General features: G+C 43.6%; 1 protein-coding gene across 5 annotated transcripts in view; it reads left to right on the top strand.

Moving 5' to 3' along the window:
* COMMD1 (copper metabolism domain containing 1) overlaps nt 1–23,971 on the top strand; it is a 100,872-nt gene that overhangs the window by 58,838 nt on the left and 18,063 nt on the right. The window contains exon 3 of one of the 5 annotated variants that reach the window (XM_084822942.1): nt 13,705–15,784. The exons of the other annotated variants lie outside the window; for them this stretch is intronic. Coding sequence (XP_084679068.1) covers nt 13,705–13,800 — 96 coding nt within the window. The 3' untranslated portion in view covers nt 13,801–15,784. Of the gene's footprint in view, nt 1–13,704; nt 15,785–23,971 lie in introns of those variants that run through there. 5 annotated transcript variants of the gene reach the window in all.

Here is a 23,971-nt window from a genome sequence, read left to right on the forward strand (position 1 = left end):
GGAAGTGATGCCTCATGCTTGTCCACATGAATATGCACTTAGCCCAGGGGTAGGCAGACTTCCAGCTTTATGGATATACTTTGGTTTTTTATACAGAACCTTGAGATCCACCAAAAACAGATGCAAATTGGGGGGGGGGGATTCTGTCCAGTTAGAAATAAGGACCAAGATGGTTCTGAGCATATGCTCAGCCCAGGAACTGGTTTTCATTACCACAACTGAGCTCACAGTCCTTTCACACACGCACAGAGATTCATGCCTGGTTTCCTCCCAAGCAGTCTTCCTTAGAACAGCCTAATTTAGGGAAGAAAGAGGCCCTTTACATACGGCTACTGTGAAACCATTGGTAGGCAGAAACTCTAGCCGAACTACTCAAATCACCCTGCAATCTGCCAGTAGATGCAGATCTACCTTCTGCCCACCCTGGTCTTAGCCAGCCTGGCTAAGGGTGCTAAAGAGACTGCAGGTGGCTCCCTCATTTCTTCAGACTTCCAAGGGAGCCAGTAGCAGAGGGTCTCCCTGACCATATAAGCAGCAGCTATTCTACCTGAGGCTGCTGAAGTATAGCAATATTAACTCATGTTAATTAATGTAAGACTAATACATGCATTTTAAAATTATTTTTGTAAGTTGTTTTGAGAGGATATTTAGGTGGACAATAACTAACAAATGTATAAAATGTTCTTCAAATATTTGATATATATATAAAAAATAACTTCTGGCATTGGCAGCCTTATAATTCTGTAGAATGTTCTTCTGGAATGTACACAGTATCATGTTCAGTTCCTTGGGAAAACAAGACAGGTATGCTGGTGATATAATTTTGAGTTCAGTGTCATACAAGTTTGCTGGGAAAACTGTTTCTGACTCTCTGACTTTCTCCAAGCCTGTAAATATGACTGTATCATATAATAAGGGACTGGACAAACTGTATCCCAGGATTATTTTTGGCTAATATTAATAATAGTTGGATATCTTTGACAGCACTTACTAGGGATGTACAAAAGTCACTTTTTCGCAGGGGTGATTCGCGGTAGGGAGAGGGGCTCTGCACCTCCCCCAAAATCCTAACCTGGCCAGCTCCGCTCCACAGCAACTCCGCGGAGCCACTGGCTGGGTGCATTCGCAGGCGTCTGGAGCCTGCGGACGCAAATGGCGGCGGCTACGGCAGCCGCCATTTGCATTCCTGTTTTTGGCCGTGATAGGCTACGTAAATATTTACGTAGCCTATCACGGCGAAAGACAGGGGTGCAAATGGCTGCTACGGCGGCCGCCATTTGCGTTCCCTTTTTTTGCCGTGATAGGCTACGTAAGTATTTACGTAACCTATCATGGCAAAAAAAGGGAACGCAAATGGTGGCCGCAGACGCAGACACCATTTGCAAAGCAGCGCGAATGGCACCAGGTAAGTGCTCTGTTTCGCACGCCTTTCGCGGGGTGGTGGGGCGGGGGGCTTCGTTCCTCCACGGATTTCAGGGGGCCTAATGCACTGGCATTCGGCCTCACTGAGATCCGTGGCGGAATTCTCTGACATCCCTAGCACTTATTGCTAGAAAGAAAAGTCCATTTTTAGAAGATTGATCTATTTAATTCTCCCACAATTAGTAGCACTGTAGGAGTATGGCATTAATGGCTATTGTATTGTTTCTGCTTGGAAGCTTTGTCTGAAAGGCGGTCTAGAAATATTTTAAATAAATAAAAATGAAATAAATGATAACTAATTGGAACCACTAATTCAGAGATCCACTATTCAGATACAGTGTATCTATGAATATCAGATGCTGGGGACAAAGAACGAGGAAGGGTTATTTATTTATTTCATTTCTATACCACCCAATGGCTGAAGTTCTCCGGGCGGTTCACAAAAATTAAAACCAAACGGCACACAATAAAACAATTTAAAATATATAGAACATTAAAACCACAATATAACAATACAACCACAATAAAACCTAGCAGCAGTGCAGGAATTTAAAATACAGATTTAAAACAGCAAAGCTAAAAGTGTAGAAAAGCTAAAATGCTAAAACGCCTGGGAAAATAAAAAGGCCTTCACCTGGCGCCAAAAGGAATACAATGTAGGTGCCAGACAAACCTCTCTAGGGAGCTCATTCCACACCCGGGGTGCCACAGCAGAAAAAGCCCTCCTCCTAGTAGCCACCCGCCTCACTTCCTTTGGCAGGGGCTCATGGAGAAGGGCCGCTGAAGAGGATCTTAAGGTCCAGGCAGGCACATATGGGAGGAGGCAATCCTTCAGATAACCTGGCCCCAAGCCGTTAAGGGCTCTTAAGGTCCAGGCAGGCTCATATGGGAGAAGGCAATCCTTCAGATAACCTGGCCCCAAGCAGCTAAGGGCTTTAAATGTTAATACCAGCACTTTGAATCTGGCCCGGAAATGGACTGGCAGCCAGTGCAGCTGGAAAAGTACTGGCGTAATATGAGCTCATTGGCCAGTCCCTGTTAACAATCTTGCTGCCCTATTTTGGACCAGCTGAAGTTTCCGGACCATTTTCAAAGGCAGCCCCACGTATAACACATTGCAGTAATCCAGACGAGAAGTTATCAGAGCGTGGATAAATGTAGCTAGGCTATCTCTGTCCAGATAAGGGCGTAGTTGGTATACCAGCCTAAGCTGATGAAAAGTGCTCCGTGCCACTGAGTTCACCTGTGCCTCAAGTGACAGTTCTGGATCCAAGAGCACCCCCAAACTACGAACCTGATCCTTTAGGGGGAGTGCAACCCCCTCCAGAACAGGTTGAATATCACTTAGCCAGGCAGACGAACCACCCATTAACAGTACCTCCGTCTTGTCTGGATTGAGTTTCAGTTTATTGGCCCTCTTCCAGTCCATTACCGTGCCCAGGCACTGATTCAGAACAGCCACTGCCTCACCTGGATTTGATGAGAAAGACAGGTCTTTATTCATCTTTATACCTTGCTTGTAGGCCCGTCAGAAGCATCTGGATAGAAACAAAGTACTGGCCACGTTCAGATGTCACTTTAAGCCATGGTGACTTAATCTACTCACAGTAGCTTAGTTTTGAAATAGATGCCCCACCACACAAGCAGGCGAATAAGCTACTGTGAGTAATCTGAGTCATCCCCCTGTCCCATTGCAATCCTCCTGCCCCAGCAGTGGCGCTGTTTCACCCATTGACAACGTCACAGTAGCCTGTTTTAACCTTCCACAATATCCCAATGAGAGGGGAGAAGTGTGGGGCGAAGTACAGGGGCTTAATTCAGTGCTTCCAACATCACCCCGGCTAGGGGGAGGTGGCTCTAAAGCGCTGAAATTGTGCAGGATCAGGACCAAACTTCCTACACAGCCTCCCCTAGTTGGGAGGCACTGGACGCACCATCAAAACCTTGTGCGATTACTCACAAAGGAAAGGAAATCATGTGTGCACCAAAAAGGGGGTGGCACTATAAAACCTTGGAGGTTTGCAGGGTCAGGACCAAACTTCACACACAGCCTCCCCTAGTCAGGAGGTACCTGAAACACCATCAAAACCCTGCACAATTACCCCAGTGGAGGGAAAATCCCAGGTGCAACAAAAGGGTAACACAAATAAAACCTTAGAGGTTTGCAGAATTGGGACAAAACCCTCAATTGCACATTTCCCCCGATAGCCATTGCTGGCATAGCCACCTTTATTGTCCAAAAATCGATGACAATAAAGTGGAGTTGTGCATTTCACGCACACCCTTCCCAGACATTGCTGGCAGAGCCGTTTCTGTTTGCTATAGCACTAAAGCGAAATTGTACAAACCTGCCCCCCCCCCCCATACCCATTGCTGGCATTAAACCTTTATTGTCTCAAAATCACTAAAGCGCTATAGTGGTTTAGTGATACAGTGGAGTTGTGCATTTCACACACACACTACGTTGCTGGCAGAGCCACTTCTGTTCACTATAGCACTTTAGTGTTAAAGCAATTTTGCATAAAAGCTCAACTGTGCATCCTCCCCCCTGCAATTTTGCTTCTTCGTGGAAAAGTGTGCATAACAGGAAAAAGGGGGATGGGAGCTATAAGTCCCTGACAGTTCTCTGGAATTGGGTGAAATTGCACAGGTGGGGTACCTTCATGGGGAGCCTCCAGATGCTGTATTTAATTATTGCAAAATTGTTCTTCTTCATGGAAAAGTGAGCAGTTCTTTCCCTTTTCCCCTATTTCCCAACTTGCACAGTTTCAAAGGAGCGATCAGGGAAGGCTGTCATTGTGTAACTTCGCTGTATCAGAGTAGCGCAATAGCACAAAGCTGTCATTGTACTTGGGGAAAGCTGTCGTTTTGTAACTGTAGCATGGTATCAAGGAAGGTTGTGCTCCTTTGGCTGCAGTTGTCCCTGGGCTGCTTGTCAGATCTCAGAAAAAGGGCTCTCCAGGCTGGAACAGAGTGGTCACACCAGTTTTGGCTGCTCTTGCCAGTCAACTCTGTAGGCAATTGTAATAAGCCACGATGAGCTCCAGATGACACAATAACCCATAGTGGGTTAAATAACCAATACTGAAGACCATGGGTTATCAGAGTGGCTTATTTTGGCCAAATAAGCCATTGTGGATTTTAAAATTCCCGACAGAAGACAAGATAACCAACAATGAGTTAAATTAGCCATGGTGGCTTATTTAACCCATCATGGGGTATTGTGTCATCTGAACCCAGTCACTGTAATGGATGGGACCGAGTTTGGTGCTACCATGCCTCTGCAAACTACTTCTCTGTGTTCAGAGAATAAGGCCTTCTGAAACACATATAACGGGGGGGTGTTCAAATTCTAGGGGTTCTCCCCGCTGCAGCCCTAGACGTGTTCTGCCAGAGGACAGGCTACTATCAGTAGGGATGTACGAAAGTCACTTACATTTTCGCAGGGGTGATTCGCGGTGGGGGGGGAGGCGCTTCGCTTCTCCCCCCGAAGTTCAGGCGAGGGGGGGGAGGCATCCCGCCTCGCCCGGCCGAAATTCAGGCCGGTGGGGGGGAGGCGCCCCGCCTCGCCCGGCCAAAATTCAGGCCGGGGAGAAGCGCCCCGTCTCCCCGGCCGCAAAAGAAAAAGTTAAAAAAACAAACCCGTGATAGGCTACGTAACGATTAACGTAGCATATCACGGCTAGATTTCCAAAGTCAGCCGTGATAGACTACGTTAATCGTCACGTAGCCTATCACGGGTGACTTTGGGAAGAAAAAAAAAGCGCGTACGCAAATGGCGGCGGCCCATGGGCGCCACCATTTGCGTTCCTTATTTTGGCACGTCTAGTCTACGTAAAGATTTACGTAGACTACGGCGAAAATAAGGGAACGCTATTTGTGTTGCCCTTATTTTCGCCGTAGTCTACGTAAATCTTTACGTAGACTAGACGTGCCAAAATAAGGAACGCAAATGGTGGCGCCCATGGGCCGCCGCCATTTGCGTACACGCTTTTTTTTTTTCAAAGTCACCCGTGATAGGCTACGTGACGATTTACGTAGCCTATCACGGCTGACTTTGGAAATCTAGCCGTGATAGGCTACATAAATCGTCACGTAGCCTATCATGGGTGTGTGTTTTTGTTTTACTTTTTTATTTTGTAATGGCGGCGGCGGCAGCCAGTTGGGAGACCGGCTCCCGCCCCCGCCGAAACGCCGCCAGGACCCGCCGCCGAGAGGGACATTCGCTGAAAGTAAGTCCCATCCCGGGGGGGGGGGCGGGGGGCCGGCGGAGAATTTCCCCAACACTTTCGGGGGGCCGAATGCCCAGGCACTCGGCCTCCCGAAGATTCGTGGAGAAATTCTCCGCTATCCCTAACTATCAGTCTATTAATGCTGGCTCAGAAACTAGCACGTTTACTGAAATACACAGGAGCACAGCATGCATAACTTTAGGAATATAGCCCAAGAAACAAGTGCCCTTGTAATGTACTTGGACGAGAACAGTAAAGATGAGATCAGGGCTTTCCCAGAAAATGAGCTTTTGTTGAGAAAGTAAAACAAAAGCAGTGTATAGGTTAAGTATTTAAAGTTGTCCCTGAGAAGAGAGGGGCAGATAAGGAATGAGAATGGAGGTAGCTGCAAGGCCAAGGAGGCTGCATGGTGATGCTTCGCTGTTCAGAGAGAAAGGAGGGGAGGGGAGTTAAGCGGTGGAAAGAGAGAGAGATTTATGGCTCCATATCGTACCCTTTCTCAGGGTCAAAAGGAACCCTGGCTTATTGTGTCCAAGCAGAGTGCTCATGCACATTGCCCAATTGGCTAAACAAATCATGGAACTTGAGTTTGTGGTTTCTTTAGTGTGAACCTGGATGTGCGAACCTGGATCTCTGGCTTGTCTGTCCCCCAACAAGCCAGAGGAATAACCCATGGTTCATTGTTGGGTTATTTCTCTGGCTTGTCAGGGAAGAGACAAGCCAGATGTCCAGGTTTGCACATCATGCTAAATGAGTATCTGCAGGTTGTTTAGCTACTCCTGCTTGCAGCAGGAGCAATCGGGCAGTGTTTACAAGCCTGCTGCTCATAAACGATAAGTGCTTATTGTGATGTGCGAACCCTCCCTTTATGTGAATTATGCTTTTCAAAAAGTATGCTTAATGCTGCCACTCTGTAATGGAGTGAAAGCTTTCCACAGTGTGACCAGAACAGGCCGTACCTTTTAACAAAATGTTTGTAATTAAAAGGTTTAAAGGATGCACTGCAGTCCTATGGAGTGGGAGAGATTAGAATATGGACCACGCCAAACATTAAGAAGATTTTTGCCAGCTGGTATGAACACATGGCTCCTAATCATTATTCAGAGGTTGATTCACATTTTAGTGGAAATTGTTTTCAAAAGTTCTTCTTTCATAAAGGCCCAATTAAATATGCAAGCATGAAGTAGAGCTCCTGTTTGTCTAACATCTGCCTGATGGGCCAATATTTAGCAGCTTTTTCTAGTGAGCAGTGAGGGGAAAATCTTCACCTGTTAAATTTGTGCTTATTGGGCATGAAAAGGTAGGGAGACTCAGATATTGGCTTGGCTGAACATTGAGTACCTTATTAATTGTTCAGTTTGTCTCTCTCTGTGATTTACAATACGGTTTAAAGGCAGGGTAGCAAGAGTGCAGAAATGTTGACAAAATGTTGTAGTGGCAAGATTTTCTAGGAACCAGTTTGGCGGGAGAGGAGGAGAGATGGAGACCTCAGAATGCCATCAACAGGAGGGATCCTGTTCTTGTCAGTGCATTCTGGTCTGTCCCCCACCCACCCCTTTGCCACGTCCCTGCTTCTGCTGCTAGTCCACTGCAGCTTAAGAGCACTGTGCCTGAAAGTGCGGTGTGACTGAGAGAGCTAGTGGAGTTGAGAAAGAAATGAAGTGGGGGCTAAGGGAGGAGCAAGAGGGAAGCAGCAGCCAGGTCCTGTGGGTAGTAGCCTGCTTGGGAAGAGGAGGAACATCTTCCTTTGCTCTCTAGCAAACCAAGTTCCATTCAGCACGCCCAGTTCTTTAGGTGCCAGTGGCGCAACCTCTTGGCATTAGGGACATTCAGTGGCAATAAAACTGTGCATTTTGACAGAGTTATAAGTTGGTTATGAGTGTGACAAATCAGTAATGTTGTTCAACCTATACCAATGTATTCAATAGCTTTGTCTTCAAAGACACCCAAGGACGTTTGGCACTGGGAGAGGGGTGCCTGTTAGACTTCCTGGAGTCATGTTACAATAAGAATTAATTTCACATAACGTACAGATATTAGAGCAGCTTCCACGCTGCTGCTGTAATGTCTGCAGGGCACCTAAAGACTGGCAGTTCTGTTCATGCCCACAAGTCAATAACGAAGATGTTGTCTATATTTGGGGCCCTCCCCAGAGCTCCACACCTTACTTGATCACAGTTGGCCATTGTGACACCGTTTGGCTCTTGCCAGGATCTGCTGCTCGGCAGCTTGGTAAGCAGCCAATAACTCCATTGTGTGCTTTGGTTATTTACAATGGGCCAAATCAGAAAATCCTACATTTTCTGCTTGACAGTTGTTCAGTTCTTAAATAAGTAGGAATATGTACTGAAAACAAGTTCAGCCTTTATCCACCTCTTTTTAAAAGGAATATTTTCAACATGAATTGCCAGTCAAAGGCAAAATTATATCCATTGGAAGAGAAAATTCGAGTTCTATATACACCTGGGTTTTTTATGTGCTCTGTGACTTTAGGAGAGTGACTTTGGTGTCCTTATGAATAATTTAAGGAATATTGTTGTTTGGTGGTGGTGGGAAACAGCTTAATTCTTCCCAAATAAACCTGGAAACAAAACCAATTACATGTTTTCCACACCTTTAATTTTGTTCTTTAAGATCTATAAGTAGAACTGCATACAGTATCTTATGGCTCATCCACTTTACAAGTACTGTGGGGCAGGGGAGAACTAGGCCCAGCCCAAGACACACACACACCCCATCATCACTTTGGCATCTGGCAGAAAATCCCACAAATGTCTCTTCCCCCTCCTTGGCAATAAAATGCAATAAATTAAATAGCCGACAATTAAGTGACCTTGCGTGACACTCAAAATCAGTTGACTGAGACAGCCTCTGGGAGGGGGGCTAAGCTCCCCTACTATGCACTATAGCTGAGATTTCAGAGCCCCAACACACACATGCACATACTCCCCTATATATATGTGTGTGTTTGTGTGGTGGACTGAAGCTGTGCATAGTGCGCAGCAAAATGCACTCCGCTCATATTCAGAACTGCTCTTTTTCTCAACCAGCAGAATTTTACTGGCCATCCCAGACGGTTACTTTCCCTTGAAAAAAAATGATTCAAACTGCCTTGGAAAAAAATGATTTATAATTTCCTTACATACTACTTTTTTAAAAGTGCTGAAGTTCACGGGGCAGGGGGACTCTCCCAGCACTAATATATTTTAACTAACTACTTGACATACTAAATTGGCCCTTGGTCCTTAGAAAGAGAGAGAAGCTACGTACTCCTTCTGGAGGAAGAGTTCTCTTCTAGGACTGTGCACGAACCCCCCAGTCTGCTTCAGAGGCTGATTTGGAGCTTCTGAATCAGCCTGGGCCCCATTCGAACCCTGTCCGACCCGCTTCAGACTCCAGATTCAAAGCAAGATTCAAACATCCAAAATGGGCTGCCACGCCAGCTGCCCACTGAGCCGTGTGAGGCCCCTGCTCCTCACCTGGACCCATCACGAGCGCCTGCAGCCATCGCCCTCTTCAAAGAAGTAGCCATTTTCTTTTAAAATGGTGACTCATCTTTTCTAGAAATCAAATCTTACACAAATGGCAGCCATAAGGCCGTCATGTACGCAATGTTATAGGTGTAAATGGGGCATTTATAAATGGGAAAGGAGCAGGGGGTTCGCGCAGCTCAGCAGGCATGTCCGGTGGGGGGTACGAGCAGGGATTTAGAATGTCTGGATCAGTCCAAAGCAATCTGAAGCAGTTCGGAGTGATCCAACCTGCCTCAGAACGATCTGGACCTGCTTTGGATCCGGACCAATTTGGTCCAAATTCACCTACTTTGGCTTGGAATCCATATTCTAAGTGGTGCACAGCCCGAGTCTCTGCACATGTTAAGAGACATTCAACTTGAAGCACCAGATTGTGTTTTAACAACCCTACTTATTTTACATGAGCAAAGATTAAGACCTAGCAGTGAAAAAAATCTGAGGACCAAGCTCTGGCATGATTTAATATACTATGTAAATATATAAATGTGGGTACATTTTAGCATGTATATTTTTAGGTATGGAAGGATTTACACTCAGCCACTTCCTTCACTTGAGAGTTCAAAGCTGTTATTTTCCTTCATGTCTCATCCTCATATAAATTACTCTGACTCAGTTCTAGCTGTTCCCTTCCATGGACAAGTAGGGGATAAAAACACTAGACTACATTGTAGAGTTGTTGTAAGGAGTACCCCCAAACTAGGGACCTCATCCTTCAGAGGGAGTGCAACCCCATCCAGAACAGGCAATGAGCCTATCTCCTGGACTCGGGAACCACTCACCCACAGGGCTTCCTACAAGCCTAATAGCCATTGATAGACTTCTGCAGGAATTTGTCTAACCCCCTTTTAAAGCCATCCAAGTTGGTGGCCATCGCTACAGCCTGAGGTAGCGAATTCCATAGTTTAACTATGTTCTGTGTGAAGAAGAACTTCCTTTTATTTGTCCAGAATCTCCCACCAGTCAGCTTCATGGGATGACCTTGGGTTCTAGTATTATGAGAGGGGGAGAAAAAGGTCTCCCTATCCACATTCTCCACACAATGCATAATTTAGTACACATCTATCATATCTCCCTTACCCTCCTTTTTTCCAAGCTAAACAATCCCAGCTGTTGTAACCTTCTCTCATAGAGGAGATGCTCCAGCCCCTTGATCATTTTAGTTGCCCTTTAGCTCTACAATATCCTTTTGTAGGTGTGGTCATCAGAACTGTACACAGTATTCCAAGTGTGGTCACACCATAGATTTGTACAAAGGCAGTATGATATTGGTGGTATTATTAGCAATTCCTTTTCTAATTATGCCTAACATGGAGTTTGCCTTTTTTACAGCAGCTGCACACTGGGTTAACATCTTCATTGAGCTGTCCACCACAACCCCAAGATCTCTTTCTTGGTCAGTAAACAGTAGCCCAGATCCCGTCCGGCTATACTTGAAGTTGGGATTTTTTGCCCCACTGTGCATCACTTTACACTTGTTACATTGAACTGCATTTGCCATTTGGATGCTCATTCTCCCGGTTTGGAGAGACCCTTTTGGAGCTCTTCACAATCCCTTTTTGTTTTATCCACCCTAAATAATTCGGTGTCATCCGCAAACTTGGCTACTTCACTGCTCACTCCTAATTCCACATCATTTATGAACAAGTTCAAAAACATTGGTCCCAATACAGATCCCCATGGGACCCGACTATTTACTTCCCTCCATTGGGAGAATTTACCATTTATTCCTACTGTTTCCTTTCTGTTCTTTTACCAGTTACTGATCCATAAGAGGACGTGTCCTCTTATTCCATGACTGCTAAGTTTGCTCAGGAGTCTTTGGTGAGGGACTTTGTCAAAAGCCTTTTGGAAGTCCAAGTAAATAATGTCTACCGGATCACCCTGTCTACATGTTTATTGACACTGTCAAAGAACTCTAAAAAGTTAGTGAGACAGGACTTACCTTTGCAGAAGCCATTTCGATTCTTTTTCAGCAGGGCTTGTCCTTCTATATTCTGACTAATTTTATCTTTAGTAATGCTTTCAACCAATTTACCCAGAACAGACATTAAGCTAACCAGCCTGTAATTTCCAAGATCCCCCCTGGATCCCTTTTTTAAAAATTGGGAGTTACATTGGCCATCTTCGAGTCCTCCGGTACAGAGGCTGATCTTAGGGACATGCCACATTTTTGGTTAGAAGATCAGCAATCTCATATCTGAGTTCTTTGAGAACTCTAGGATGAATGCCATCTGGGCCCGGTAATTTCTTTGCTTTCAATTTATCAATAAAGTTGAGAACTTCATCTTTTGTCACCACTATTTGTCTCAGTTCCTCAGACCCCCTTCCTGAAAACAACAGTTCAGGCACAAGTATACGTTCTGTATCTTTTGCAGTGAAGACAGATGAAAATAATTCATTCAGCTTCTCTGCAATCTCCTTGTCCTCCTTCAGTACTCCTTTAACTCCATTGTCATCCAGTGATCCAACTGCCTGCCTATCTGGTTTTATGCTTCTGATATATTTAAAGAATTCTTTATTGTTAGCTTTGATGTTGTTAGCCTTAGCGTCAGTCCTCTCCCTGGGGCAGGTAAGTAGCTTACCTAACATAGATAACAGAACTAAGGGGAAAATAATTTTTAAAATTAATAATATCTTACAGGGATGATGTAAGAATTGCAGATATTCCCCTACACACACCCAACAGTCATATAATTTGGGAATTCCCTTTTCAGAAAACAAGAACATTCCAAGATGTATATTTAAAAAAAAAACTCTTTGGATTAAGTCTTAAAGAAGAGTTAAACTCTTAACAATTCTCTTATGCACCAAAATTATAAAAAGGTTCAGTGTACATTGCCATAACGGCCCAGCAGGGCTTCAAATAATGTCTGGAAAGGGCCAATGAGTGCTGAGAGAAATCCATTCACCACTTGCTCAACAGCACTCCCATCTGTTTTTACTTGATATGTTTCAGATTGAGCTCTGATATGGCAAATGTATGCTGGGGCTGAGCCCTGGCAGAAATTAAGCCCTCATCACAACAGAATCCAAAGGGACTCAAGTATCCTTTGTGTAGGGAAGAGAAACAGAAGAAGAAGAAAAACGGAAACTGAGCAATTATAAATCATGGCTGCTTCTAAGGAGCTTTCCCATTTTTTTTCTCCAATGACATGAAGAAACACAGGCAGACCCCAAACAGAGTGCATCCTGATGGCAGCTGTGATTGCCAATGGGATTGTGTTAAATAAAAGCACAGTTTGAGAGACACTTTGCTGCTGTCTTTAATGCATTGATCTCTTTACTCAGGAGAAGCTCAGAAAGAAAAGGAATAGTCCCAGGACAAAAGTTCAACTCATTATCTGCTGCTACTTAGATGTTTGCAGCAAAGCTCAAATACTTCTAGTCCTCTCTTCTGATATTTTGCTTCTTGCTCTTTGTCACTAGAAAGCTGAGCCGCACCTCTCCCTCCCTTCCCAGGCCAAGGGAAAGAGAGCAGGAGGGTAGAGTAGCATGGAAGTCTGGCTGCAGGAGCAAATGGCAACAGCCACAGGCAGGTTTTCATTTTGGGTGCCCCCCACCCACCCAATCAACCGCCTGAGGCAAGAGTCTCAACCTGCTTCATTGCAGGGCTGGTCCTGTGTGGCCACCCCTTCCAGAAACAAACCAAAACAAATAAACACAAATCATACAGCTAAAGCAGGGGCATCAAAAGGGCAAGTAAGATTATGTTCTCTGGCATTATTTAAACTAGTAGTCATTGATTAAATTGATTCAGGAGTACTCTTTCACACAAATCATACTTAAGTAATGGAACTCATTACTACTGGGTGTTATGCTTAACTATACGTTTCACTGAATTATTGAATTCAGTGTGCCTTTTTAAAAAGAAAAAGAGCTGTGTGCGGGATGGGATCAGGATTGGGACTGCAGCACATGGAGGGGCAGTTTAACTCTTTCCTCCCCATTACTGTCCCAACAACCCTGCCCCAAAGGTCCTATAGCATTGGGAGAGACATTTTTATTGGTACTGATGGAAGCTTCTTTCCTGATCCAAAGAGCACCTTCAGAGGAGTGATTGGTGGGACTGTGGCAGAGGGAAAAGAGTTAAACTCTCCCTCCATATGTGCCATGATTCCGATCCTACACACATACACACACACACACACACACACACACACACAGTGTTTAAAAACCCATACTTGTTAAATTCAATAATTTAGATGAGCATTAGATTAAAAACCTTCAAAAACAACTGGATTAATTCATAGATTGGATACATTCATAGAGGATATGAGTAGCAAGCTAGTTGCCACCTTTATGTTCAAAGGCAGAAAATCAATCTCTGATGACCAGATACTAGGGTCAACAACAGATGATGGCTATTGCCATCCTGTCCCACCTTTTGGCTGTGTTTAGGGGGGAAAATTGGCAGCATGACTGGAACAATAAAATCTGAAATTATAAACATGAACTGCATATTTATACTGATGAAAGCATACTGCATTTTTACATTCTGTTCTCACTTTCTTCTACAGGATACAACAGAAATGAGAGATTTAAGGAGAGAAACTGTAAAATTCTTAAGAACATCAGTGAAAGAGAGGTTGAAAAAGTTATTAGAGGACACATGAAATTGCTAGTATATAAATGATAGAAGGTGTACAAAACAAATAGCTTAGGAAAATCAACTAGGATGATATATATGTTTCTCTCACAACACAAGAAAGAGAAGGGTCAAGGTAACCTAAAGGGCAAAGCACTCAAAATAATTGTTTGTTTGTTTGTTTGTTTGTTTCACTTGTATACTGCCCAATAGCCGAAGCTCACAAAAATTAAAACCACAAAGTGCAGCGTAAAACAATATAAAATATGAAAGCTTAAAACCACAATATAACGGTACAACCAAAATAAAATCTAGCAACAATGCAGAGATATAAAATACAGATTTAAAACACCAAAGCTGAAAGACTAGGAAGCTAAAATGCTAAAATACTGGGAAAATAAAAAGGTCTTCACTTGGTGCCGGAAGGAGTACAACGTCGGTGCTAGGCGAACCTCTCTAGGAAGCTCATTCCACAGCCGTGGGTTCCACAGCAGAAAAGGCCCTCTTCCTGGTAGCCACCCTCCTCACTTCCTTTGGCAGGGGCTCACGGAGAAGGACCGCTGAGGAGGATCTTAGGGTCCAGGCAGGCTCATATGGGAGGAGGCGATCCTTCAGATAACCTAGCCCCAACCCATTAAGGGCTTTGAATGTTAGTACCAGCTCTTTGAATCGGGTCCGGAAATGGACTGGCAGCCAGCGCAGCTAGAAAAGTACTGGCATAATATGAGCTCACAGGCCAGTCCCTGTTAACAATCTTGCTGCCCTATTTTGGGCTAGCCGAAGTTTCTGGACCGTTTTCAAAGGCAGCCCTATGTATAACACATTGCAGTAATACACACAAGTTATCAGAGCATGGATAAGTGTAGCTAGACTATCTCTGTCCAGATAAGGGCATAGTTGGTATACCAGCCTGAGCTGATAAAAAGTGCTCTGTGCCACTGAGTTCACCTGTGCCTCAAGTGACAATTCTGGGTCCAAGAGCACCCCCAAACTACAAACCTGATCCTTTAGGGGGAGTGCAACCCCCTCCAGAACAGGTTGAACAGCACCTAGCTGGGCAGACGAACCACCCACTAACAGTACCTCCGTCTTGCCTGGATTGAGTTTCAATGTATTGGCCCATATCTAGTCCATTACCATGCCCAGGCACTGATTCAGAACAGCCACTGCCTCACCTGGGCTTGATGAGAAAGGTAGAGCTGGGTGTCATCCGCATACTGATGGCACCTCAGCCCACACCTCCAGATAACCTCCCCCAGCAGTTTCATGTAGATGTTGAACAGCGTAGGGGATAAAATAGAGCCCTGTGGAACCCCATGGTATAGTTACCAAGGCACAGAGCAACAATCCGCCAGCACCATCTTCTGGAATCAGCCATCCAAGTAGGAGCAGAACCACTGCAATGCAGTGCCTCCAACTCCCAACCGAGACCACCTATCCAGAAGGATACCATGGTCGATGGCATCAAAAGGCACTGAGAGGTCCAGGAGAATCAACAGGGTTGCATTCCCCCTGTCCTTCTCCCAATAATAAAATATTGAAATCAGTACTTCAGTGAGTTGATGGCAAATGGCTAAGAATGTGTTTTTTTAAGGAAGTACTTTTAAGGAGAATATCCACAGTTATTTTGTAAGGATTTAGAAAAAATAAAACACCCACAAACCTGAAAATAATAGAACCAGCATATTTCAGAGCACTGAAAGTACATTAGTGGAATTGGCAAGATTTCCATTCCATTTTGTGCATGTTTGAAGCATTTTATCACAATAGGAACCTAATTGATGTAAAAACACATCAGTACAAAGGTTTTTGTGTATACGCTGTATCTTAATCTCCTAAATTATTATCTATCCCTTTAAAGAGAAACCTGATGGTTTTGTTTTTAATTTCAGTGTACTTTAATTGTGGTTAAAAGGAAACAATGTTCAGAACTAAAAAGTCTTCATGGCTATGGGAGTTACTTGTGGTCGCTATACTCTTATTTCCTCATTTATTTTCTAGGTCAAAATTCCAAAAACTCAAAGAAATCAATGAAGTTTCAGCAGTCTTAAAGCTGCTTAGAATCCCAAATCCAAAACAAATGTATAAAATTTTCCCCTGAACATATCCCCTGACATATGGTCACCAAAACTGAATGTTTTTATCTGCTGAGCAGAGTTGGGAGATGGAAGAAATTGGTAATGGTGTGTACAAGCCTGAGAGTAGATTGGAGGATGTTGCAAAAGAGGCATTGAAGAAGGAACTAGTGATAACACACGGTCTGATGGGCATTCAGCTCAGGGCAGACATCTCATCAAACTACGGTTTGCACTAGCCTGAGTTTAGAACCAAAACCATAGTTTGAGTTTTCAAATGTACAACGGGCAAACCATGGTTTAGACCAGGGGTGGGGAACATTTTTCGGCCTGAGGGCTGACTTGGTTCCAGGCAAGCATGTCAGGGGCCACATCCCAAAGTAGGTGGAGCCACCCCACATGTGGCTAGCATGTGGCCCCATAATGTGATTGCCCACACACACACACACATGTGTGTGAGTGTGTCCATATATCCTCTCCCATTAAAAAGCCTGATTGCAACTGAAGAGGGGTGATTTCTTGAGGGGGAGGAGCACAATGGTGGTGAGAGGAGGATTAGCCTTTCCCGCCCCAGCAGCCACCACCACAAAACTGCCCCCCCAATGCAATTAGGCTTTTAAAAAGCCTCTGCTGGAACCAGTGGAACCAGCAGGGGAGGGGTAATTTTTCAAAGGGGCTGTTTTGTTATCCCTCCCCAGCAGCCACCCCCTAAAAGATGCCCCCTTGCTGCATTTAGGCTTGAAAAAAGCTCCCATTGGAACCAATGGAGGCTTAAAAAAAAAAAAAGCCTTAATGCAGCACAGGCGGGGAGCAGGGAAACCACCTTATCTCTCTGATCGGAGATAAGGCAGGGGAAGCTGGTGGGTTAGATGGGGACCTCCTGTGGGCCAAAGATTCCCCATTCTCTGAACTGTGGCTTGGCTGTTGTAGAGTTTCTGGTCTCCTTTTGATTTTCATCCTCTCAACACTCAGCTTCATGAGTTCAGTTCAGTTTACTCTGCATGATACAGCAGCCTCCAGAAATAGAGGAATGGCTGTAACCATGGCTTGTCAATTCAGACATTACACCAAACTATAGTTTGCAAACCCGTGTCAAACCATGGTTTTGGATTCTGCTTTTGCCAGCTTGATCGCAGACTATAGTGCGTGAATTTAGACGCCACATGAGAACATGGTTGAGCCTCACAGTTTGGTGTGATATGAGTTATGTGGATGGACGTCCTTCCCTGTACAGATAAGAATTAAATTGCTGTTCTATGCTTTAGTCTTATGGATAGAATGTTCTTTGATTTTCAATGAATGGGCCAGATTTCATTGCTGTAGTTTCCCAAAATAAAATATTGTGGTTTGAATAACAGCTCATTCTGGGAATGCTACTTTTTGGACATGGTGCCAGATGGCGTTGTGATATGCACTGCTTCATTGATTCAGGTCTTTTGAAAGGCTGAACTGATAATGCAGATCTCATACTTTTATCCCAGCTTAATTCCTGCAACAAATTATGAATTATATGTTTAATGAAAACAGAGGCTATGAAAACACAGGATCTGTGTGGGTGGAACATTAGGCCTTTTGTCTGCTGTGATATTCTGCACAAGGCTTAAGTGAAAAGTCCACCCACACAGATGTCTGCAGAACTGAAGCTTGTATAGTTCTTCCTGTACTTTCAGGTTTATTCTCATTCTGAATATATAACTCTAAAGACAGCTTGAAAATACCATTGCTGACAGAATATCAGTAACGACAATCTTCACTAAAATGTGTCTGGTTTTTGCATAGTCATTTTATATTTAATATGTTACATTTACATTATATTCCTGATACTAAAATGTGATGTCTCTGCATGGGCCTATTTCAGAGCTCATCCATAGGCCCCCAGTTGCTTTAGTACTCTTCGATGGGAGCCTAAAATATCTTCACTTTTATTGCACCTGACTACTGTTCAGTAAAATGTGCTGGGGATTTTAAAAAATTCTCATAACTGTGCCCTCAGTGCTGGCTGTACACCCGGCTCTGAATTTACCATGTCACTTTTCAAAACTAGTCAGCTCAAATCTCACATCACCCCTGAAGTCCCAGGATATGGTCTGAAGGTACATGAGGCAGCCACCGTGCTGAAGGTTTGGGTCTGGTCAGTGCTTAGAGGGGAAACTACCTGGGAACCACATGTAGCCACCTCGAGTTCCATGATGGAAGAAAGATGAGATATAAATGTAATAAATTAAATAAATAAATATAAATAAATAAATAAATAAAGTCACGCGGTTTCCTTAGGTAAGCTACTATTTTATAGCCTTGGTCTCTCATCTGCAGTCTGCAGATATGTCTGTGAAGCACTTTGAATACTCAAAAATGTTAAGTGCTAAGTATTATCCTATAATAATGACCCACAGCTTTGAGACTTTGCCTTCTGCTCTTGAACAGTTGTTCTGATGCAAGATGGGAGAGCTATGATCTGAAGGCCAACAGGAGAAAAGGGTAACAGACTCTTGTTGAGAAACCTGCAAACTTTTACCTGCTGTAGCCTTCTTCCAAAATGCTCCTTTTCCCAAGGAACAACATTGGTTTCCCCTGCTTCAGAGAGGCATCGGTTCCTTTTTGACGTCAGCAGACATTACTCCAGTTCACACCCTTTCAGGCCCATTTACATGCCTAATAACTGCACACATGTTATGCTAAGGAACAGCCAGAACCTCCGTGCTTAGCAGTCCTTGAAGCAAAATGTCAAGAAGGATTAAGGTGCGCAACAAACGGCATATTACTGAGCAACACTGGGACTCAGGGCTATACGGATAGAAGGAGAGAGAAAATGGGAAGAGGTGGTGCAAAGCCAGCTTGGAGGAAAAGCTGGACTACCACTTGCCCATTCACTTAGCTACATCCCATCATTATGGCCATATTTCCATACATATTTCAGCCATTTGGAGGGCAACTTGCAATGTATTGTAAGCAGCTAGGATTTAAAAGCTTCACTACAAAAAAGAAGCCTATGCAGATGTTCTTCCTACCCATGTGAGGACTAAAGGGGGGAGGGGATGAGGGGGATGCACACACACCGCATCTCCACCCACCGTGTTCCCAGCCTCCCTGAGCTGAGGGGGAAGGTCTGAAGCAGACATCTATCTTTTTGTGGATGCCTGAATGCAAGTCAAAGCCTCTGTGCAGTTGAGAACCTGATAAAGCCCGGTTTCCAACCTGCTTCAGACCTTCCCCTCAACACAGGAAGGTTGGGGACTTAGTCGGTGTGTATGGGAACATGGTATGGGAGCAGGGCTTGCGTGCACACCCAGATCCCCTTCACACTTTTAACCCTCACGTTAAAAGACTGGATGCCTGCACAGAGCTAGAAAGTTACTATTATGTCCAGAATGTATAGATTTCTGGAGTTTTAGATCTACCTCTTCATTGCTCCTTTAATTTTTCTGCTAGGGCATAAAACTCTTTTAATGCAGTTGCGAATGGACATTTGTGCCAATAAGGAAACTGAATAGTTAGGCTTCCAGAAAATATGAAAGTACATACTTGAGAGCCATATGTCCCTGACTTGATCTGACCCTATTCTGGTGCAATCCTTTATTCTTGGAAGTATGATTATTTTGGAAAGTTTTGTTGCCTGTGTTCATAAACGTCATCACTGTCTTTAGAGCAGGGGAGGGCAGAAGATAGACCTGGATCTACTGGTAAATTTCTGGGTAATTTGCAGTAGATCAGCAAAGATTTTTGATTCCCAGGGACTCTGAACTGCATTAGTTTCTGGAGCTCAAAACACATTCCTGGGATCAGAATTATTTTTACTCTTAAGTGTATGTCTTTTGCACCAGCCTCCAGTTGGTGGATCTTGGAGTTCTAGTAAAAAACAAAGTAGATTCCGCAAGCCTGAAATCTGCCCACCGCTGCTTTAGAGGACGTATAATATCTGTCAGTGTACGTTTTAACACATAAAAGCAGATTGTGTTGATTTGAAGAGGCCCAGTCGCTAGAATGTCTGAGCATTCTGGACCTACTAGAAATTTTGCAAATGTATGTAGTAGTTGCTAGAAAATACGTTGTTAACCTAAGAGAGGATGTACAAAAGAAAGTTGACATACAGCAATGAGGCATCCATTCATTTGTACATGCATGTAAATGATAAATAGCACTTAAGTTAAAGTTCAGCAGAATATGTCAGCAATAGTGGCTTCCATATGTTTTGTAAATGAGTGCATGCAAATGTATTTTTAAGGACTGCATAACATGCCAGAGGGTTAGGACTAGAAACCCTTAGCTCTGTGTGTAGCTGTCCAATGTGGGTTGGAGAATTTCCCTGCCCAGTGAAGTATTCTGGACTTGCCTCACACACCAAGGGTATCTGCTCGACTCTTCCAGACAGGAAGTGTTATAAAAGGCTTCCTGTTTGGGCGGAGACTTTTGTTTTAGAGCATCAAGGGTCTTCTTGGCTCTGATGTATGATGTGGTCTTCAGCTTCCTGGCTTCATCCTCCAGCTCGAACTCCTGGTTCCCTTCTGACTGCTGCCTACATCTCAGCCCTGACACAGCAGTGATTTCATAATTTTGCCTTGGTTCTTTCTCCATTCAAATATTTGTTTGAATATAAAAATGCAGCCTTTGATGTGTAGTCTCTTGATCAACACCACTTAAAAAATTATAGTTAGCTACCTTCAGCCTAGTGTTGTTTTAAAATAACATAGTCCAAGGGTGAGAACAGGGAACATGATTTTGCTTGACTCCTGTATAGTGTAATGGCTTGCTTGCTGCTTCTCCATTTGTATTTCAGTTGTATTTCAGTTCAGATTTTTGCAGCTTTTAAAGAGACATTTATAGATCTTTCCTTCTGATCCCATTTTGTGACACAAACTATTCATAGTACAAGTTTGCAACCATTACTCTCTAGGTTGTTATTGTGGCGGGGCTTTGTTTGTTTATTAAGTACTTAAAATTCTAAGTGCTATGCAAAAAAATAAATAGACAGTTCCATGCCTGAATGGTTTACAACAGGGGTGGGCAACTCTGGGGCCTCTGGGAGCTAATTTCAACCCCCCTCCCAGAGTGCCCTCACCACTGCCATTGCCATCTGTACACACGTGCACACACATTCCCTCAAGACAGACAGAAGGATACACAGTTAATGGTATTGAACCCCACGGAGAGATCACGGAGAATCAAGATGGTTGCACTTCTGTTTATGTCCCAGCACAGATAATCCATTAGGGAGACCAAGGCAGTTTCTCTCATAACAGCCTGAAGCCAGACTGAAAGGGATCAAGATAAACAGTTTCCTCCAGAAAAACCTGGAGCTGGGCCTCTAGAACTTGATTGAGTACCTTGCCCAGAAATGGAATGATTGAAACCATTAAATAGTTATTCAAAGCACAGGGGTCTAAGATAGTGGTCCTCAATAGGAGCTCCACTACTGTCCCCCTCAAACCTTTTAGTTTGATACCCTCTCTCAGCAATTTCTTTTATAACCCCTACTGCCTAACTTGCCAGCACCAACCTGACCCCTTTAAGCAGCCTGAAGGAGCAAGGGGCAAACATGCCATGTTTGGTGAGAGGCATCACCTCTCTAAGATGAACAAATTGAATGTTATCCAAAGAAACCTGACAGGACAGAACAATGGACACTTCCAGTACAGGCCCTAAACAACCAGAGGCTGAGAGGATGCCAGCCATTTTTATCCACAGAATGTTTAGCAAATGGGTCAGAGTAGGCTTCTGAGGGTTCCTCCTAACTCCCCTTGGGGACCAAATGGCAAAAGGCCCCTTATCACTCAGAATCACAATGCTGGACAACACTGAATAAGCACGATAGTGGTGGAAAGGTAAGATCACTACCGTCACCATCTCAGCGTAGACCCTAGAATAGGTTCTAGCCTATGTTTGGGGAGATTCACTATGAATCTTTCCCAGCCCTACAGTCAACCCTAGAGTTACATGGGCTCTGCTGAGAGGGAGAGTGCACCTAGAAGTAATCATGTCAGCCACCTGAGATGTCTCGCTATTCCAGAGATTGACAGGATATAAACAAGACTGCTAGCCATGTTAGCAGGAAAATCTCCCAGACCCATTTGATTAGATCCATCAGCCTTCAGGATGGTCCATTCTGGTAGGTCTCCCTAATCTAATAGGTCTTGTGGAGTTTACAGGTTGTAAGCATAGGCCTAACCATGTGATGATCTGTACAAGGGAATTGCCTGGACTTGTTCCCAAGGTGAAAATAATGAGGTTAGTGCGTGCATGACTGATTCCTATCCATTACATGTGGACTAGATAGCATGCTGTCGCTTCAGAATAACTACGTGCTTAACTATTCATAAAAGATAGGGACACACTTTAAGCTTAGACAGACCATCAGTTCAAAGTCTCCAGTAAGCTACATGAATGTTGCTTTTATATTTTTCTCACTCAGAATACCTGGATGTGAAATGACGCTATGTTTGGAGGACTGCTTTGGAGTTTATTTGTAGGAGCACAGCATGATCTTTCATGTGGAGGAGGAACTAGTCCTGCTCTCCCACTGTGGTTCATCTGACTTCCTGTGAGCCTCTGGGGGTTGTGAAATGTGCACACATTTTTCATGAAAGCAACCAGTCTGAATGATCTGTGGTACTACTTTCCACCAGGATGAATCCAGTCTTCAGTTTTCTGCGTGGCTTTTTGCAAATTTCTTCTTTGTCCTTACAGTAAATATTTCATCTATGTGGATTTCCAAATTAGCTTAAGAAGAACTAAAATGAATCAGTGATATTTAGTGCTTTCCTAGCACATTAAAGGCACAATCCTATACACGTTTAGACAAAAAAAAAAGGCCTACAACTCCCAGCCAGGATTGCGCCCTAAATATGTTAGTTCCTCAGGCTTGACTCCCCCCACTTAAATATCCCTACATTATAAATGGCAGCTGCTCCAAAGGGATTCTCCAGCTGTAGTTTCATTTGGTCCATATTTGTAAGCAAACTGACCTGAGTTGCACTTCCTCGACTAATATGCAGATCAGAACAGTTTTCCATCAGTTTTCACACTTTTCAAATTTTGCAGTGCAGTTCTTGGCTCAAAAAGCCTACCAAAATATATCTTAAAAGATGGAATAAAATGAGTATAAAAATATACACATTCTCAAATAAAATGCATGTAAAATCCAGATTTGGTGGAAAAAAACATAAAATATACTTCAAATGATTGCAAATGTTTGTGCATTTTTAAAAAACTGGCAGATTGATGTGGAAATGGAACAGGACAGACTTACGCATAAATAAATGCAAAACGATACAGATCAGAAATAGACTGATCCATCTCCAGAGCAGAAGCTGGGTTCAACATGGTCCAATCAGGATATAGGATTTGAGGCTTGCAATTACAAAACTGAGCAAGTAGACCTCTCCCTTCCCAATGCATTTGTACCATGATCAAGCTCCCAGTGTTGGATCAGATCAAGCACTGCTGTAGTGATATAAGTTTCACTGAAATCTATAATCTGTACAGTCTTTTCCTATCATGAATAAGCACTGAGAGTATACATCTTAGTAGAAAACAACTAGAAAGGAAGCCAAGACAGCCTGAAGAAAAGTAATTAAGAAGCAAGACAAGCTATGGCTACTCTGCCAGAAGAAATAATTCTATGTGTTTGTTTAGTACTAATTTGTGTTTGTTATCTAAAGGGGAGTAGCACTTCAAATGCTTTGAACATACTTGCCTTTGTATGTTGCCAAAAGCTCACTTGCTTATGATGCCTGATTTAACTGGCATCTCCTTTTGCATTTGTATTTGTTTTAAGGCCTATCCATTTCTACACAAAATGTTTAATCACATTCTTTGGCTATAAAGACAAGGAAGGCTACTGACAATAGTCTGTAACAAGAAAAATATCCTAGATAAATTGAGTGCCGGTCTATGGCATCCTGACAAAAAATTCTGAATATTGACAACAGTGGAACGGACCTGCTGTTGAGGGAGGTCATGTTATCTTCCACTTAGTGCGGAATCTGCTCTGCTGGTTTTCAGCCAGTGAGATTTGTCTTCTGTTGCTTCTGCAATGCCAACAGAATTTGCAGTGTTCATATGTTCAAGTCAGAAAAACCATAGAGTGGATTTTTCTTTCTGGAAGAGAGGGAAATGTTCATTTTTATG

This window comes from Heloderma suspectum, chromosome 1 (assembly GCF_057233095.1).
Source record: "Heloderma suspectum isolate Gila_16-S chromosome 1, 16-S_ref, whole genome shotgun sequence".
Taxonomy (NCBI): domain Eukaryota; kingdom Metazoa; phylum Chordata; class Lepidosauria; order Squamata; family Helodermatidae; genus Heloderma; species Heloderma suspectum.